The sequence below is a fragment of the Bubalus kerabau genome, chromosome 6 (genome assembly GCF_029407905.1).
Source record: "Bubalus kerabau isolate K-KA32 ecotype Philippines breed swamp buffalo chromosome 6, PCC_UOA_SB_1v2, whole genome shotgun sequence".
In the NCBI taxonomy this organism is placed as follows: domain Eukaryota; kingdom Metazoa; phylum Chordata; class Mammalia; order Artiodactyla; family Bovidae; genus Bubalus; species Bubalus kerabau.
The window spans coordinates 8,770,454-8,786,893 of record NC_073629.1 but is presented as its reverse complement, the minus strand read 5'-3'; the positions used below and the strand labels follow the sequence as shown (position 1 = coordinate 8,786,893).

Genomic DNA, 16,440 nt, shown 5'->3' with positions numbered 1-16,440 from the left:
ACCTGCTCTACTCTAAATGGTCGTACTTCTGACTTTGAAGTTCATGCTCGGAGTGAAAAGTGAGGGGGTATTTATTTCCTCCAACCCTTCTAATTATGGGTTAAAAGAGGTGGCCAGAGTGACCTCGGGCGGCCTTGGCCTGCAGCAGCTTAGAGCAGGGCTTGGTATCCCAGCCAGAGATTAAGGCTGGGCCGCAGCAGTGAAAGCACCAAATTCTAGGTACTAGACCAGTGGTCAGTGGCAAGGGCCCTGGCCCTTCGACTTTGCAGAAAAGAATTCCCACAAAGAAAGTGAAGCAAGTAAGGTATTTATTAAGAGGAAAAAGAGTATAATACATGTGGATAGGCACACAGGCAGACTGTCCCAGACTTGTGCCCTCAAAGCAGTTTGAATTACTTTTATGAGGCATTTCTTGTTGGTTTCCTTTGGCCAATCATTTTGACTTGTCTGGTTCACAGTCCATATGTGGTATATCAGGATTCTCTCAGGTGAGTGCACACATCTCTTAGCCAAGGTGGATTCTACTGAAGAGGTGTTATGGGTAGAGCATCCCTTGACATTGCTCCCCGCTTCTGCCTGCAAGGAGCCTTTCTGTGCATGTGTGGTTGGGGAGGTCTCCTGACTTCCAGAGTGAGAAATGGTTTGAACAGGGCCCAGCCTCCTCCCTTAATTGTCCTGCTATTGCCTTGAAGTGGAGTTTCAGTTTATAGGTAATGAATCTCCAATCGCTTTACCTTGGGGGAGTGAGGTGGAGGGTGCCCATCTACCTCCTACCTCAAGAGCTGAAGAGAAAAATTACAAGTCAGTAAAAGATTCAGCATACAATGTTACTAACACAAAATTGTAAAGCAACTATACTCCAATAACAAAAAAAAGTTTATTTTACAAATTTGCCTTTATTCCCATCTGTAATTTCCCTGATTAAGGGGGGTCTTCCTTAGGCCACTCAGTCCCTTAGACCCTTACGGAGTTGCAGGTTTGCATTTCTGGACCTCGGCTAGATTACGGCCTGCGTGGGGCAAACAGGGGCTTCCAGGTGGGCACTTTGGAGAGTTGAGTGGGCTTTGGGGACCTGGAGTGTGACCCGCAGAGGGATGTGAGCTTTGGAGTTGATCTGGGGAATTGAGATTTGAGGCTGGGGAGCTTGGGATTATGGTGGGGCTTGGTGCTTGTTGTACAGTCTTTGTGATAGATTTCCTGAGTTTCTTCTGACTGTCTGGATAATGGGGCTGTCAGGGGTAGAACAGAAGAGACAATTGTGTTTCCGGTTAGGCCTAGATCGTTCTCAATCCATCTCAATTCTAAATCCCCGTTTCCGCATCCCATGGGCAAGAAGTCAGGTTTCAAATACATGTCAAATTGGTACCATTAACCTCCCCTTGAGATCAGATCATTTTGTACTGTGTGAAGGGGGAGATGGGTGGGGTGGATAAGATGTCCTTAGCTTATCCCTTCAACCTGAAGAGGTTGCTTAAGGACTAGACAAGATAAGACAGAATTGGTGAAAGGTTCCCCCTGCTGGGATTGTGTTAGTATAACAATAGACATTTCTGAGGTTGAAAAGGAAATAGGATTGAGGGAGAGAGTGGGAGAAATAGATACCTTGCCGAAGATTTCAGGACGCAACCCATTGGAAGCCTTAAGTAAATCAGGATTTTTCTGTATCCATCTGGTGAGGGAGGCAGCACCAGCAGCTGTACGGGAGGTCAGGGTCGCCCGAGCAGGGGGTACCTTCAGAGGCATTTGCCAGGTGCCCATGAAGGAGCCCCAGGGACTTGCCTAAATGGAAAAAGATGGGATTCCTCAACAGGGCTTCTCACTCGCAGTAACTGGCCTATTGGCAGTTCTGTTCTATTTGTCTTAGTTCCATCTTTTTACCTTTGGGATTGTCATGAAACAAGACTGAAAGCATAACGTCCCCAGTCTCTTCCCCTTTCTCATTTAGATTGCCCTAATTTTTTAATCCCCTTTACCTCCACTGGCTTAAACTCTACATCCTTAGCCTAAGTTTGGCAGGGTACCCACTATATAACACTCTTGCCTCAAGGTGTTCATTTTATATCAATCATTCATCAACTGAAGGAGTTCTGGGTGTTAAACCTATCCTGTTGGCTGGAAGTTTGGGAGCACTCTTGTCACAATGTAAATTAGATTGCACTTTAATCTTCCAAGTAGTGGCTGCAGGAGATTACAAGTCTTCCCTCTGTTACTCCAGTTCTATGCCTTGGTTCTTTAACTTTCTAGATGAGAATGGAGATGAATATCTCACCTTGGAACGGGGCACTGAAGGCAACAGATGACCACGATCATTGGCAATAATCTGAGTGTAGCCTTGATGGGAAGAAATCCTCTGGGGTAGAGGTGGAGAGAAAAGTGCTTGTGAAGATGGAGTGGAAAAGTGGGAGAAAGTATCTGAAGGGCTTAAATTTGAATTAAGGGCTGAGGGAGAGGAGGCTATGGGAATGCAAAGAATGCTGAAAGAGTTTAGGAGGTGCCAGTGAATTACAGAGTATGACATAAAGAGGGTGCACTGAAGCTGGACTACCTCTTTTGTTGGCTTCGCAAGAGACCAGTTCTGCAGATACTTGGGTGAGAAAGGTTTCTCGTACTGTGGAGAGAAAGATAAGAATCCCTGAGACTCAAAGGTCCCAAGCCCAGGAAATGATAGCTAGACACAGTTCTTTAGATGTGAAGACCAGAGGCATGAACAACCAGCTAAGTAAGCTTTAACTCACTGCAGACAGCATGTAAGTCGTTTTTCTGTGTGCTGCCCAGCATGAAGCCACGAGCCACGTGTGGCTCTTGAGCCCTGGAAACACGACCAGTCCAAGTTGAGGTGCTTTGTATGTACAGTCGACCCTTGAACATGTGGGTTTGAACTGTGCAAGTTAACTTACAGATTTTTTTCAAAAAACATGTACTATAGTACTACATGATCAATGGTTGAATCTGTGAATGTGGAACCCTGGATGCGGAGGGCTGACTGTTAAGTTAGATGCAGATTTTCAATTGTGTGGGGATCTGTGCCCTAATTCCTGCCTTGTTCAAGGATCAGCTATATAAAGAATACTGGATTTTGAAGATTTAGTACCAAAAAAAGGGAACGTGAAACATCTAACTATAATTTAAAATATTGATTAAATGTTAGAAATAATATTTTGGACTTACCGGGCTAAATTAAATATATTGTTAAAATTAACTTTTTCTTTTAAATGTTTCTCATGTAGCTAGCTACCAACCCACTCCAGTACTCTTGCCTGGAAAATCCCATGGATGGAGGAGCCTGGTAGGCTGCAGTGCCTGGGGTTGTGAAGAGTCAGACACGACTTAGCTTTCACTTTTCATTTTCACACATTGGAGAAGGAAATGGCAACCCACTCCAGTGTTCTTGCCTGGAAAATCCCAGGGACGGCGGAGCCTGGTGGGCTGCCGTCTACGGGGTCGCACAGAGTCGGACACGACTGAAGCGACTTAGCAGCAACAGCAGCATGTAGCTACTAGAAAATTTGAAGTTACATTTGTGATTCACATTATCTTTTTATTATAGTGCTGGTCTAGACCAGGGTCAGCAAACTCTGGCCCATGCGCCAAATCCATCCTCCTGTCTGTTTTGAGATGGCCTGAGAAAGCTAAGAACTGTTTTTAATAGATGAACATTTGCAGTTGATTTGATAAAAGGGAACACTAACTTTGTATCCCAATTAAGCAAAAATATTTTCTCATCCTATAAGAATTTCATTCTTTTCATTAATAATATAAAAAATTATACTGTTATATTTTGAATTTTGTCAAAAATTTTATGGAAAATGTTTTCTCTCATACCTATATGGTATCTTTGATTTTATCACTTGGCCCACAGAGGCTAAAATATTTCCTCTCTGGCCCTTTCCAGAAAAAAATTTGCTGACCTCTGGATTAGAGCCTACAATCTTAACACAGAAATATCTATTACATGTACTTTGGGCCCTCCCTCCCCTGAGAGCCAAGAAGTTAAAAAAAAAAAATACTATCACATAGCACTTTTTTTTTTTCTGTCTATTCAGTAATCAGAATCCTATGGGAGGGGTCAGGCAAAAGGTGGACTCTGGAAGGCAAAATTAAATGTTACAGAAAAGGGAAAAAAGTGCTTACCTGGTTGGCACTGTAGTTAGTGGCCATGATCCTGCCACTTCCTGCTGTTTACCTTTGTTGCCTGGCAACCGCAGAAGGCAGCCCTTGCAGGAGGGCCTCGCAATTAGCAGGGGCTGCCTTTTGCTTCTTGTTATTCATTTTATTGGGTGATAGTGCCCCCAGTATTCTCCCCTGAAACTTAGGTGCATTTTCATTTTAGAGATGTGAGGGACAGAGTAAATAAATGGGGGAAAACTGGTTGAATAGCGGCCCTGACTTTTCTAGCATAACTTCCAGGTTCTTAGCATGCTTTAAGAACTTCCAGGTTGTCTTTGACTGGGCTCTTTAACCACCCTAGCAAATTATGGAGCCCAAGAGCAGTGTTTGTTCTTTGGGTGGAGTGGTGTAATGTTCAACATACTTTAGACCCAGACACTGGGGTCTGAGTCCTTATTCAACACAGGAACATAGGAGCTGTGTGATATAAAGCAATTGACATCCCTTCACTGAATTTCTGTAGTCATTTGTATTGTGAAGATGATATAATAGAACCTTTACCGGGGAAACCAGGTAAAGTGAATTAAGTATCTAGATAATGTGCTCAGTACTGCCAAGACCCTGTTTACAGGGTACACTACTTCATTTTCTCAGACAGAACAAAGGAATGATGTTTTAAAAAGCAGTCTATTCAGATTTGTTCCCAGAAAGAAAAACATATCTTATCTTTTGTTCTTAATTGACTCCTGTCTCTACCATCACTCTCTAGAATCATACAGCCTAAGAATACAGGTGCTTGATGTTGGCTGGGTTGAGGTGGAATCTGGAGTTGGTGCCATGAGACTGAGCAGGGATGATGAAAGAATGCTGTAGTGTGGAAAGTAACAGATTTAGAAGATGAAGTGGTGATGCTAGGACACAAACCTAATATCTATTGGATCAGGCGACCTCTCTGAGACTCATCTAAAATGGCATTATCAGACCTATCTACTGGGTTGTTAGGGAGAAAGTGGAATTGTGCTTTCTGAATTATAAAGTTTATGTGTAAGGTGTTAAGATGAAAGGAAAAAAACTAAGAAATAAGTTGTCAAAGAAAAAAAATAGATCATTGAGATCCAGGAGAGCATTTTAGTGGATGCTTGTCAGTCCTTCTCCCTTCCTTCTTCCCCCAAAGTCCTTATCCCAATCAATACACCAAGTACAAGAACACTCATACACTTCTAGAGGTGGAGGTAGAAACAGCTCTTATTTTAGAGGTAGTTAACAGATGGATAATACGAGGTCTGGAAAGGAGACTCATGTGTTCAGTCGCTGTGGTTCTCATCACTCTCTAGAGTGATAATATTTTGGTCCCTAAAGCCATGATTATACTTAAGCAAGCATCATCTCTCTTAGAACTTCTATATTTAGCTGGTATGCTTTTCTAACAGAGATGTAATGTTATACGATGGTTGCACTCTTATTTTTTTAATTAACTAGTTTTTGTTTCATTAAAAAAATGTACATGGGGAAGAAAGTTTCATTTTTACAGAAGGGTATTTAATGAAGAGCAAATCTCCATCTGACTTCAGCTCCCATTCTTGCTCCTCAAAGGCAACTACTGTTATTATTTTCTTGTGTCTCCTTCCAGAAATATTATAGGCATTCTTAGACTAATGGGAGTAAGCTGTCCACATTGTTTGGTGATTTGCTTTTTTGACCATTTTGGGGATTTTTTTCATAGCAGTATATTATTTCATTTTAGGGTATGCTGCTAAGTCACTTCAGTCGTGTCCGACTCTGCGCGAGCCCATAGACGGCAGCCCACCAGGCTCCCCCGTCCCTGGGATTCTCCAGGCAAGAACACTGGAGTGGGTTGCCATTTCCTTCTCCAAGGCATGAAAGTGAAAAGTGAAAGTGAAGTTGCTCAGTCGTGTCTGACTCTTAGCAACCCCATGGACTGCAGCCCACCAGGCTCCTCCATCCATGGGATTTTCCAGGCAAGAGTACTGGAGTGAGGTGCCACTGCCTTCTCCATTTTAGGGTATACCATCATGTATTTTTTAGTCTAATTTAGATTATATTTAGGTCATCTCCAGTCTTTCGCTGTTACATACATTGCTGCAATGAAAATCTGTATCTACCTATATATCATTATGAGTATAAAGATATATATATATATAGAGAGAGAGAGAAGTGGAGAAGGCAATGGCACCCCACTCCAGTACTCTTGCCTGGAAAATCCCATGGATGGAGGAGCCTGGTAGGCTGTAGTCCATGGGGTCGCTAAGAGTCGGGCATGACTTAGCGACTTCACTTTCACTTTTCACTTTCAGGCATTGGAGAAGGAAATGGCAACCCACTCCAGTGTTCTTGCCTGGAGAATCCCAGGGACGGGGGATCTGGTGGGCTGCCGTCTATGGGGTCACACGGAGTTAGACATGACTGAAGCGACTTAGCAGCAGCAGCAGAGAGAGAAGTATATGGCTTTATGAGTATAAAGATATATATAGAGAGAGAGATAGAAGCATGTCTTTATGAATGTATGTGATTAGTAGGATAATTCTAAAAGTGAACTGCAAACTCACAGGGTTTATGAACTTAGAACACGAGTAGACAATATCAAATTGCTGCTCAAAGACACTGCCAGTTTATACATCTGCCAGTGGTACACGTGAGCGCCTAGTTCTCCACTCCCTTTCCAACACTATACCAATGGTTTCCCTGTTTCTGTCCACCCGATAATAAGAACTAATGTGGTTACTATATGCCATGCAGTCTTCATTGCCTTTTATTATATTTTCTCCTTTTGTTCTCAGAAGAACCCAGGCCTAGGAAACAAGAGAATGCATAGTGAGGAGTAGAACCAGGATTCAATCTCAAGTATTCTGACTCTAGAGCAATCAGTTTCAACCATTACACTGTATTGCTTCTTAAACTGTAGGTGAAACGTGGTGTTTCATTTTTTACATTTTCATTTCTTTAATTACGAGGTTTTTTCCCCCTTATGTTTATATGTTTTGTTTTTTTTCCCCTGAAAATAGCCTTTCATGTTTTTCGCCATTTGCTATTGGGCTATTGATCATTTATATTAGCTGTCTGAAACTTTATGTATTGAGGAAATCAGCCCTTTGTCAACTACGTGACAAACATTTTCCCCCAGATTTTCTTGTTCTTTTTTTTTTTTTTTCTATTTTTTAAAAAATTTAATTCCCCCAGGTTTTCATTTAATTTTTGTTTGTGGCTTTTTTTTTTTTTTTGCCATAGACATCTTCTTAATATTTATGTAGTCAAATATATTACTCTTCCTTTCTGTGCTTCCATATCTTGTGCTTTGAAAGCTTTTTGTAAATTCCAGTATTTACCCCTGGTTACAGTTTTTATATTTAAATTTTTGTTCTGTTGGTTTTTGTTTTGGTGACTAAACTGAGGTCAGTCTCTAGATACCTAACTAGTTGTCTCAGCATCATTTACTGAATAAGCCGTCTTTTCCTACTGACTTGAAATACGACCTTTATTGTATTCCCGGATATTTGGATCTCTTTCTGGATCCTCTAGCCCATTCTTCTGTGGGGAGACGTGACCATTTTAGGTTATTTGTGTCTCTTTAAAATCCATGGTTCAATCCTGCCTGAGTCCTGTGTGAATTCTCCACTTAGTGTTTCACAGACACTTACAGGAATTGTAATATAATCAGTAACAGGCATTTACAAGCTTCTAATAAAATTGTATTAAATTTTAGCCATTCTTCTGATTGACTGCTTGACTTCAGGTACAGCTGTTGTTCTTTCATCAAACCAACTCTTTCAAAGTTGGAAGGGCTCATAAAGGCCCCACTGAAAAAACAGGCCTCACGATATTTTCATGATTTGATTCAGTTCTCTAATGCCTGAAATAGACCATTCAGTTCAGTTCAGTTCAGTCGCTCAGTCATGTCAGACTCTTTGCAACCCACGGACTGCAGCATGCCAGGCTTCCCTGTCCATCACCAATTCCCGGAGCTCACTCAAACTCATGTCCATCGAGTAAGTGATGCCATCCAACCATCTCATCCTCTGTCGTCCCCTTCTCCTCCCGCCTCCAATCTTTGCTAGCATCAGAGTCTTTTCTAATGAGTCAGTTCTTTGCATCATGTGGCCAAAGAACTGGAGTTTCAGCTACAGCATCAGTCCTTCCAATGAATATTCAGGACTGATTTCCTTTAGGATAGACTGGTTGGATCTCCTTGCAGTCCAACGGACACTCAAGAGTGTTCTCCAACACCACAGTTCAAAAGCATCAATTTTTCGGTGCTCAGCTTTCTTTATAGTCCAACTCTCATATCCATACATGACTATTGGAAAAGCCATAGCTTTGACTAGACAGAACTTTGTTGGCAAAGTAATATCGCCGCTTTTTAATATGCTGTCTAGAAATGGTATGGACCTAACAGAAGCAGAAGATATTAAGAAGAGGTGGCAAGAATACACAGAAGATCTGTACCAAAGGGATCTTCACAACCCAGATAATCATGAAGATGTGATCACTCACACTCACCTAGAGCCGGACATCCTGGAATGTGAAGTCAGTTGGGCCTTAGGAAGCATCATTAAGAACAAAGGTAGTGGAAGTGATGGAATTCCAGTTGAGCTATTTCAAATAGTAAAAGATGGTGCTGTGAAAGTGCTCAATATGTCAGCAAATTTGGAAAACTCAGCAGTGGCCATCAGACTGGAAAAGGTCAATTTTCATTCCAATCCCAAAGAAAGGCAATGCCAAAGAATGCTCGAACTACCGCACAATTGCACTCATCTCACACACTAGTAAAGTAATCCTCAAAATTCTCAAAGCCAGGCTTCAGCAATATGTGAACTGTGAACTTCCAGATGTTCAAGCTGGTTTTATAAAAGGCAGAGGAACCAGAGATCAAATTGCCAACATCCGCTGGATCATGGAAAAAGCAAGAGAGTTTCAGAAAAACATCTATTTCTGCTTTATTGACTATGCCAAAGCCTTTGACTGGGGTAATAAACTGTGGAAAATTCTGACAGAGATGGGAATACCAGACCACCTGACCTGCCTCTTGAGAAACCTGTATACAGGTCAGGAAGCAACAGTTAGAACTGGACATGGAACAACAGACTGGTTCCAAATAGGAAAAGGAGTACGTCAAGGCTCTATATTGTCACCCTGCTTATTTAACTTATTTGCAGAGTACATCATGAGAAACGCTGGGCTGGATGAAGCACAAACTGGAATCAAGATTGTCGGGAGGAATATCAATAATCTCAGATATGCGGATGACACCAACCTTATGGCAGAAAGTTAAGAGAAACTAAAAAGCCTCTTGATGAAAGTGAAAGAGGAGAGTGAAAAAGTTGGCTTAAACTCAACATTCAGAAAACTAAGATCATGGCATCTGCTCCCATCATTTCATGGCAAATGTGGAAACAGTGGAAACAATGGCTGACTTTATTTTGGGGGGCTCCAAAATCACTGCAGATGGTGATTGCAGCCATGAAATTAAGACTGTTGTTCCTTGGAAGAAAAGTTATGACCAACCTAGACAGCATATTAAAAAGCAGAGACATTACTTTGCCAACAAAGGTCTGTCTAGTCAAGGCTATGGTTTTTTCCAGTAGTCATGTATTGGTGTGAGAGTTGGACTATAAAGAAAGCTGAGCTCCAAAGAATTGATGCTTTTAAATTGTGGTGTTTAAGAAGACTCTTGACAGTCCCTTGGACTGCAAGGAGATCCAATCAGTCCATCCTAAAGGAGATCAGTCCTGGGTATTCACTGGAGGGACTGATGCTGAAGCTGAAACTCCAATATTTTGGCCACCTGATGTGGAGAGCCAATTCATTTGAAAAGACCCTGATGCTGGGAAATATTGAGGGCAGGAGGAGAAGGGGACGACAAAGGATAAGATGGTTGGATGGCATCACTGACTCAATGGACATGGGTTTGGGTGGATTCCGGGGGTTGGTGATGGACAGGGAGGCCTGGCGTGCTGCAGTTCATGGGGTTGCAAAGAGTCGGACACGACTGAGTGACTAAACTGGAACTAGGTTGGTCATAGCTTTCCTTCCAAGAAGCAAGCATCTTTTAATTTCCTGGCTACAGACACCATCATCTGCAATGATTTTGGAGCCCAAAAAATAAAGTCTGTCACTGTTTCCATTGTTTCCCCATCTATTTGCCATGAAGTGATGGGACCAGATGCCATGATCTTAGTTTTCTGAATGTTGAGTTTTAAGCCAACTTTTTCACTCTCCTCTTTCACTTTCTTCAAGAGGTTCTTTAGTTCTTCTTACTTTCTGCCATGAGGGTGGTGTCATCTGCATATCTGAGGTTATTGATATTTCTCCTGGCAGTCTTGATTCCAGCTTGTGCTTCATCCAGCCTGGCATTTTGCATAATGTACTCTCCATATGAGTTAAATAAGAAGGGAGACAATATTCAGCCTTGATGTACTCCTTTCTGGATTTGGAACCAGTCTTTTGTTCCATATCCAGTTTTAACTGTTGCTTCTTGACCTGCATACAGATTTCTCAGGAGGCAGGTCAGGTGGTCTGGTATTCCCATCTCTTTAAGAAGATGGTACTCTTTCCACAATTTGTTGTGATCCACATAGTCAAAGGCTTTGGCGCAGTCAATAAAGCAGAAGTAGATGTTTTTCTGGAACTCTCTCACTTTTTTGATGATCCAACGGATGTTGGCAATTTGATCTCTGGTTCCTCTGCCTTTTCTAAAACCAGTTTGAACAACTGGAAGTTTTCGGTTCATGTACAGTTGAAGCCTGGCTTGGAGAATGTTGAGCATTACTTTGCTAGCATGTGAGATGAGTACAATTGTGTGGTAGTTTGAACATTCTTTGGCATTGCCTTTTTGGGGACTGGAATGAAAACTGACCTTTTCTAGACCTGTGACCACTGCTGAGTTTTCCAAATTTGCTGGCATATTGACTGCAGCACTTTCAAAGCATCATCTTTGAGGATTTTAAATAGCTCAACTGGAATTCCATCACCTCCACCAGCTTTGTTTGTAATGATGTTTCCTAAGGCCCACTTGACTTTGTACTCCAGGATGTCTGGCTCTGGGTGAGTGATCACGCCATCGTGGTTATCTGGGTCCTGAAGATCTTTTTTGTATAGTTCTTCTGTGTATTCTTGCCACCTCTTCTTAATATCTTCTGCTTCTGTTAGGTCCATACCATTTCTGTCCTTTATTGTGCCCATCTTTGCATGAAATGTTCCCTTGGTATCTCTAAGTTTCTTGAAGAGATCTCTAGTCTTTCCCATTCTATTGTTTTCCTCTTATTTCTTTGCACTGATCACTGAGGAAGGCTTTCTTTTTTTTTTGAAATCATGAAATTTGTTTATTTATTTCAGGCCAAAGAATCCCCCCAAACAATGAAGATTCTTAGGAGGATATGGCGGAAACACTGCAAAAAGATCATAATCATCAGCATGGCAATTCTTTTTTCAATCATCATCATTCTTTTAAGTACAAACGTTATACCAACTTGACCCTTCTCCCCATCTACAGCGGATACCAATAAATTGTTATATATAACTAGAGAATTCTACCACCACCAATTACAAAAGCATTCTCTAGTAGTGGTAGGAGAGCTTCCCTGGTGACTCATATGATAAAGTGATAGGAGGAAGGGAGGAAGAGGGGGTTGCAGTATTTCCTTGTCTCTTTGGTGTTGACTGTTGTCTTTGTATCTCTTCCATTTCTGAAACCCCATTTGGGTTGAGGGGTGGGGGGTTGTTTTTGTTATTACCATTGCTCCACTGCTATTCTGTTACTATTACAAGCACAAACCCTGGAATCAGACTGCCAAGTTTCAGCTCTGCACTCTGCCACGTACCACAGAGGTGACTTTAGACAAGTTGGTTATGTTTGGTGCTGAGTTGGTTATGTTTGGTGCTGTTTTCGTCTTTAAAATGGAGCCAATAATAATACCACACAGTTGTCTGCTGCTGCTGCTAAGTCGCTTCAGTCGTGTCTGACTCTGTGCAACCCCATGGACTGCAGCCTATCAGGCTCCCCCATCCCTGGGATTCTCCAGGCAAGAACACTGGAGTGGCTTGCCATTTCCTTCTCCTGAGGAAGGCTTTCTTATCTCTCTTTGCTATTCTTTGGAACTCTGCATTCAAATGGGTATATCTTTCCTTTTCTCCTTTGCCTTTAGTGTTTCTTCCCTTCTCAGCTATCTGTAAGGCCTCCTCAGCAACCATTTTGCCTTTTTGCATTTCTTTTTCCTGGGGATGGTCTTGATCACTGCCCCCTGTACCATGTCATGAACCTCCATCCATGGTTCATCAGGTACTCTGTCTATCAGGTCTAATCCCTTGAATCTATTTCTCACTTCCACTGTATAATTTTAAGGGATTAGATTTAGGTCAGGTGGTTTTGCCTACTTTCTTCAATTTAAATCTGAATTTGGCAATAAGGAGTTCATGATCTGAACCACAGTCAGCTCCCGGTCTTGTGTTTGCTGACTGTATAGAGCTTCTCCATCTTTGGCTGCAAAGAATATAATCAATCTGGTTTTGGTGTTGACCATCTGGTGATGTCCATGTATAGAGTCTTCTCTTGTGTTGTTGGAAGAAGGTGTTTGCTATGACCAGTGTGTTCTCTTGGCAAAACTCTGTTAGCCTTTGCCCTGCTTCATTTTGTACTCCAAGGCCAAACTTTCCTGTTACTCCAGATATCTCTTGACTTCCTACTTTTGCATTCCAGTCCCCTATAATGAAAAGGACGTCTTTTAGATTTTTGTGAAGGTCTTGTAGGTCTTCATAGAACCGTTCAACTTCAGCTTCTTCAGCATTACTGGTTGGGGCATAGACTTGGATTACTGTGATACTGAATGGTTTGCCTTGGAAACAAACAGAGATCATTCTGTCATTTTTGAGACTGCATCCAAGTACTGCATTTCAGACTCTTTGGTTGACTATGAGGGCTATTCCGTTTCTTCTAAGGGATTCTTGCCCACAGTAGTTGATATAATGGTTATCTGAGTTAAATTCACGCATTCCAGTCCATTTTAGTTCACTGATTCCTAAAATGTGGATGTTCACTCTTGCCATCTCTTGTTTGGCCACTTCCAATTTACCTTGATTCATGGACTTAACATTCCAGGTTCCTATGCATTATTGTTTTTTACAGCATCAGACTTTACTTTCATTACCAGTCACATCCACAACTAGGTATTGTTTTTGCTTTGGCTCTGTCTCTTCATTCTTTCTGGAGTTATTTCTTCACCGATCTCCACTAGCATATTGGGCACCTACTGACCTGGGGAGTTCATTTTTCAGTGTCCTATCTTTTTGCCTTTTCATACTGTTCTTTAGACCATTAGGAAATCTTTTATTTGGATTGGGATCATCTGCCATTGAACAACAAACTTACTTTGTGTCTAGAGGAAATGTATAAACTGTATAATTGAGGGCAGCTACCACCTTGAGCACTGGAATCAGATTGCATGGATTAAATTCTAGCTCTGCCTAAATGTGTGACTTTGGATAAGTTAGTTGATCTTCCTGGATCTGAGTACCCTTATGGTGTGAAATGAGCATAATTTTAGTTTTGAGCATTAAACATACATAACATGCCTAGTAGGTGCTTGATGCATAGTGAGTGTTCAATAATTTTAGCATTATCATTGGCTCAAGACTGCCCAGTAAAAAGAAGTACATATTCAGGTTACCTGAAACAGAAAAGGGGGAATTTATTATAAAGTTATAGGATATTTATAACAGATTTCAAAAGTAGATAGTATAGTTTGGGTCTCAGAGGGTATTAGAATCTGGACGATAGAACATGATCAGGAAGGGAGATTTTTTTCCCTCCATTTCTTTTTCCTCTGCAAGTCAGCCAACTGATTTGCTTCCTCACTGACAGCCACCATCCTGAGATAACTTGGGTTCACACCTTTCTTTCAACCTTGTAAGAAAGAGTCTTAACTAATACAGTAGGAGAGAATGGGAAGAACAGAAAGAATGCTGGTTAGTTTAAGTGGAGAGAGACCATAGAAGGTAAAACTTTTGCTTTGAAGCAGCAGATCTTCTTTTAAAAAAAATAGGTAATAACTTTCCCACAGTCAGTTATCAGTTTTCTGTGTAGTTTTCCATGCTTTTGTGCATATTCAAGAATAGAAATAGTAGGGATTTCCTGGCGGTCTAGTGGTTAAGACTCCATGCTCCCAATGCAAGGGGCACAGTTGTTCTTTGATTAGGGAACTGAAATCCCACATGCCTCACAAAATGAAATAAAAATAAAACAAATTTTTTAAAGGATAGAAATAATACATAGAAAAATATATTTTATTCATTACCTTTTTCATATATCACAGCATACATACTATTTCATTTTTAAGATCAAAAGATATACTTTGAAAATCATTAAATATTAGTGCTAAAGACCTTCCTTGCTTATTTTACAGCTGCATAGTATCACACTGATGATGTATTATAATTTATCTAACCAGTTTCCTGTTGTTGAACATTTAGTTTGTTTTTAAACTTTTGCTATCACAATGCAGCAATGACTAACTTTGTACATGTGTTATTTTTCATTGTGTGAGTATATTTGTATGATAAATTTATAGAAATAAGATTGTGAAGTCAAAAGTTATGTACAATTTGATAGATACTGCCAAATTGCCTTCTAGAGGTCATTCCCTCTCCAAACATGTATCAGAGATCTTGAGGCCTTGATAGATTGGTTAGATCTTCAAGTTTGCTTTTATCCTGCATCTCTTCCCAGACATTAAAGAAAAATTTGCATTGTTAGGTAAACTATCTCATTTAGTGCTTTCTAATTGGTAACAGTCAAAAGTTTCTACTTGAACTTTCAGTGTATTTTTACTTCCTATGGCAATTTTTCCCCCCTTTTTTTGTCATGCAGCTTGCAGGATCTTAGTTCCCCAACCAGGAATTGAACCCAGGCCCTTGGCAGTGAAATCTCAGAGTCCTAACCACTGGATGGCCAGGGAATTCCCCCCATGGCAATTTTAAAACCAGAAGAATCATTAGTAGCCTCAATAGTAAAAACTTGGTTGTGTTGTTCAGTCGCAAAGTCGTGTCCGACTATTAGAGACCCCATGGACTGCAGCACGCCAGGAATCCTGTCCTTCCCACCCCCCAGTTTGCTCGGGTTCATGTGCATTGAGTCCGAGATGCTATCTAAACATCTCATCCTCTGTCGCCCTCTTCTCCTTTTACCCTCAGTCTTTCCCAACATCAGGTTCTTTTCTAATGAGTCAGCTCTTTGCATCAAGTAGCCAAAGGATTGGAGCTTCAGCTTCTCAAGAGTCTTCTCCAGCACCACAATCCTAAGGCATCAATTCTTCAGCACTCAGCTTTCTTTATGGTACAACTCTCACATTTATACATGACTACTGGAAAAGCCTTAACTTTGATTATATGTATCTTTGTTGGCAGAGTGATGTCTCTACTTTTTAATATGCTGTCTACATTTGTCATAGCTTTTCTTCCAAGGAGCAAGTGTCTTTTAATTTCATGGCTGCAGTTACCTTCCACAGTGATACTGGAACCCAAGAAAATAAAATCTGTCACTGCTTCCACTTTTTCCCCATCTATTTTTTTCTTGAAGTGATGAGACCAGATGCTGTGATCTTAGTTTTTTGAATATTGAATTTCAAGCCAGCTTTTCACTCTCTTCTTTCACTTCATCAAGAGGCTCTTTAGTTCCTCTTCACTTTCTACCATTAAAGTGGTATCATCTCATCTATTACATAGTTTAGCAAACAGCTCTTGAAGGTTTCTTCCAGATGGCTCCAAAGTGCCCTGCATGCTATTTCATTGGGGCAGGTGATGATGGGTCTTAGAGTGGAGGCTTGGCTTTTGCCTGTTTTCCTGAGCTAACAGGATCTTATCCAACCTGCTATTGGCCCGACTTTGAACTATTTAAACTTCCTGTTTTCTATATATTTTTATAGGAACTGAAGACACAGTTGTGTACACAGTAAATACTGAAAAAATGGATGGCTGCAAATATAGAAACGATTTCAAAAATTCTCTATAGATTACAAATTTCTGACCCTATTTTCTTTCCTGCAATGGGGCTGCAAAGAGTTGGACGTGACTGAGTCCACACACACTAAGTACCACATATGAAGATGCTAGAGGAATTCAATAGGTGGGCAGGTGGAGAGGTGGGGTTAAGAGATTCCTAGGTAGTTTTTCAATATTGCTCTCTATATTAGGAAAAACTCCAGTCCTCCTTTACTCTCACACTACTATCTCATTAACACTTTTGACACCAGATCGGGGGGGGGGGGGGGGGTTACCCATACAAGTAATTCCATGACACAAGCTGGGTATCCTACAATTTAGCTCAAG

At 41.1% G+C, this 16,440-nt stretch overlaps 1 protein-coding gene across 3 annotated transcripts in view; it reads right to left on the bottom strand.

Moving 5' to 3' along the window:
* Positions 1 to 297: 297 nt before the first annotated feature.
* Positions 298 to 16,440, bottom strand: part of CFAP126 (cilia and flagella associated protein 126) — a 31,534-nt gene continuing 15,391 nt past the window's right edge. The window contains exons 2-5 of one of the 3 annotated variants that reach the window (XM_055587340.1): positions 2,546 to 2,608; positions 2,270 to 2,350; positions 1,603 to 1,779; positions 298 to 782 (exon numbers count right to left, since the gene is read on the bottom strand). In XM_055587340.1, coding sequence (XP_055443315.1) covers positions 771 to 782; positions 1,603 to 1,779; positions 2,270 to 2,350; positions 2,546 to 2,608 — 333 coding nt within the window. In that variant the 3' untranslated portion in view covers positions 298 to 770. Of the gene's footprint in view, positions 1,230 to 1,602; positions 1,780 to 2,269; positions 2,351 to 2,545; positions 2,609 to 16,440 lie in introns of all 3 variants that reach the window. The other 2 variants (XM_055587338.1, XM_055587339.1) reach the window with 2 other exon arrangements.